Below are 3,309 nucleotides of genomic sequence, written 5' to 3' on the forward strand. Positions count from 1 at the left end.
CGGCGCGGGGGCCATGCTGGCGCTGCTGTGGTGGGACCAGCTGCGCGCGGGCAGCTCCGAGCTCGACTGGTGCGAGGACAACTACACCATCGTGCCCGCCATCGCCGAGTTCTACAACACGGTGCGTGCCGCGCCGCGCCGCGCCGCGCCGCCCCGCCGCGGGGCCACAGCCGCCGCGGGCACCGGCACCGGCACCGGCACCGGCACGGGCAGGGCCGGCGGGGGGCCGGGGGCAGCACCGGGGCCGGGCGGCAGAGCGGAGAGCAGCGGCGCTCACTGCGCCCTCGCACCCAGCCGCATCCCAGCTCCTGCTCCGAGGGGTATCCTGGCTTCCGCTTTGAGGGGTATCCCAGCTCCCGCTCCGCTGGGTATCCCWGCTCCCGCTCYGCTGGGTATCCCTGCTCCTGCACCGCCCAGTATCCCAGCTCCCGCACCGCCTGGTGTCCTCGCTCCTGCGGTGGCGTTGCCGGGATCAGCTCCGGGCCCGTTGGGCGCCTGTGCCCAGCACCACAGCCGGAGCCGTGCGCATGAGGCCGTCCGGACACGCGGCGCCGGGCTGGCTCCTGCCTCCGTGTCTACAGAATCCTTGCGGACCCGCAAAGGCCCCTGGCAGCCCTCACCATCCTGCGGCAGGAGGGAAGCAGCCAGTGCCAGTGCCGGGGCTGGGCTGCTGCTCGCGGCTTCGCTTTCCTCGAGCAGGGCGCACATGCTCGGACAGCGGGGCTGTCCTGCTGCTTTGTGTTGCTTCCCTACTGTGCAACCTGCTCTTTGATTATTTTTCTCCTTTTCTCCCTTGAAATTCCATCCTTCTCTGAGCTCTTCCTCCTTTGATTTCTTCAGCCTGTGTTTCCCTTGGTGTTTCTTAGCTTGAAAACAGCGGATTCCAGTGCTGCCCTGGACCACAGGAAAGGTGTCTGGCTTCTCTCACCCCACGAGTCTTACCAGGGACTTCCTTGTGCGTGCTGCACACCCATGACAAGCAATGCCACTGCACACTGCGCATAYTGCTCCCCTCTCGTTTGTTCTTTTTATTTTTTTCCTTGCAGTTCACCCCAAAATGCTGTCAACATTAAGAGGTCGCTGCTGTGGGGGAACCTCAGGGGTAAGGGGGGAAAACTGCCCACTCCTCTTGCTCCTATGAACCCAACTGTTCTTATGGTGTGGGAACCACAAACAGCCGGAGGAAAAGCTCAGGATAATGAGGGTTTCCTTAATGAGAGCTGGTGTGTTTGGGAGCTAGCTACACAGGCAGAGGGGTGTCCCGCTGGGGTGCCCAGCACGTTCCCCGTGGCACAGACGCCTTGCAGAGAGCCTGGAGCGGCAACTGCGTGTCCCTGGGAGCCCGAGGGGTTCCGGACGGATCAGCACGAGTTTCCCCGAGTGAGGATGAGCAAGCGGAGCAACCGAGGTTGAGGAAGGAAAGGCTGCGGTGGTGGAAGGGGCTTAGGGGTTTAGCCCCAGGTCGCTGTGACGGGCTGTGCTCTGCGCTCCTGGCACCTGAAAGTTAGGACAGTTTCATTCGCAGTGGCTTGAGGGGTGTCTCGGAAAAGCCAGGTGTCCGTGGGACCCTTGGGAAGTTTTGGCCTTCTAATAATGATCTAAGTGGAATCCAAATTTTATTTCTTCTTAGTGCAATTCTGGGGCTGATTTGAAACCTGTAGCAGTTTCAGGCAGGACCCTTCAGCAGACTTACATACAACACATACCAAGACTCCAGATGTTGAAGGAACCTGTGCAGAGGAATTTCTGAAAAAAAAAATAATAAAAAAGAAATCAGATTATTTRTTTGGGTTTTAAACACCTGAGAACCATGACTTTATTTTTTCTCTTACTAACTAAGTCAGTACCTTCCAGGTTAGTATGTTGCATTATGTGTGTAATATGTATTTCTTGCCAAATTTCAACTTAAGAGAGTTCTTGAGAGAATTCTTATTCTTCCTCTTTTGCTCCTTATTAGCAAGATAACATTTTTACACAGCTATGAAATAGTCTTAGGAGTGTGAGAATGTGTCCATATTATCTTTGCCACTTCTCTGTTCCACAGACCTCCCGTTCCTGCGAGCGGCAYGCTCGCTGATGGAGACACAGAAGTCTCTCTAGAGCCTCTCCTTGCTACGAGGTTGATTTTTGCTGTTTCCTCACAGTGATAGTGCAGGACGCGCTGCCCTCATGGCCGAGCACTGCGGCTCTTGTCAGAGCCCCACAGAGCAGCACGGCTCTGCTTGATCGTTCCCGGGACTGTGGGAAACGTCACTTTTGGCAGCACTGTGGCCGGATGGGAGCAAAGTTAGGCCGCTGGGATCCCAAATGGCCTCTGGTGGCCTCTCCACAGCCTGTGTGGCTTTCGTTTCATTCGAAACAAAATGTGGCGTTTGTTTCATGCAGCTGAGTAGTTGGAAATCTAAAGGTCCACAGTTGTATGAACCAGGAGATGGATTGCTGCTGGTGGGATGACTACCCATCTTCCAGAACTGTGACACAGAATCATTCCCTTTGACTGATCCCGAATGAAACTGTAATTAGTAATTTTTGCACCACCATTGTCAGTATCAGGGTTTGATTTGTACCTTAGCAAACCATACTGGCTAACTGTGTGAATTAAAAAACTGAGCATGCAAATACCTTCAGAAACACAAAGGGTAGATGGATGCCTTAATTACTTGGAAAGGACAATGTCAATATTGCAGCTTATCTAAGGGTGCGGCCCTTGTAGTGTCTACACTGGTAATGGAGAGGAAAAGTCACGGGTTAGTTCTGGCCTGATCGAGTCCTTGGCTTGGAACGGAGAGAAGTTTTTTAGTGCTGAAATTACTTCAACTTTTACAGTGTTGAGAAATACCATTGGTGGCCATTCCACGAAGAACAGGCCCCCAGCAAGCTCCAGATTTTAAAAGCAAAAGTCTTCTTGCCTTTGCAGGCAGGACATGTACAGGACACGAACATGAGCAGGCGTCCAGTGCCGAGCAGCAGTGCCCTGGGGCAGAGCTCTCCCTTTGTTACCTCATCCCTGACATAAAAACACATTGTTACAGGTGTGGTAAGGGAATGCAACTCTTTTGTCATCTTGTTTCCAGGCCAAGACAGGATTTCCTAGTCTATATTTTTTGTTTACTGTGATTTCTAGTCTGATTTTGATGTGTGGGCCGTTCTAGCCATAGAAGTAAAAACTCTGTGTTTTTTTTCTATTTCTTCTACAGTCCTTTGTTTATACCTCTTCCTTTCCTTTCCTTTCCTTTCCTTTCCTTTCCTTTCCTTTCCTTTCCTTTCCTTTCCTTTCCTTTCCTTTCCTTTCCTTTCCTTTCCTTTCCT

The 3,309-nt window shown here is 53.0% G+C and overlaps 1 protein-coding gene across 1 annotated transcript in view; it reads left to right on the forward strand.

Annotated features, from left to right (window-relative positions):
• Positions 1-13: 13 nt before the first annotated feature.
• ACER2 (alkaline ceramidase 2) overlaps positions 14-3,309 on the forward strand; it is a 17,852-nt gene continuing 14,556 nt past the window's right edge. The window contains exon 1 of the mRNA XM_026043944.1: positions 14-121. Within this exon, the coding sequence (XP_025899729.1) occupies positions 14-121 (108 nt within the window). The remainder of the gene's footprint in view (positions 122-3,309) is intronic.

Source organism: Nothoprocta perdicaria, unplaced genomic scaffold, assembly GCF_003342845.1.
Source record: "Nothoprocta perdicaria isolate Ctin4 unplaced genomic scaffold, notPer1 scaffold_104, whole genome shotgun sequence".
Classification (NCBI taxonomy): domain Eukaryota; kingdom Metazoa; phylum Chordata; class Aves; order Tinamiformes; family Tinamidae; genus Nothoprocta; species Nothoprocta perdicaria.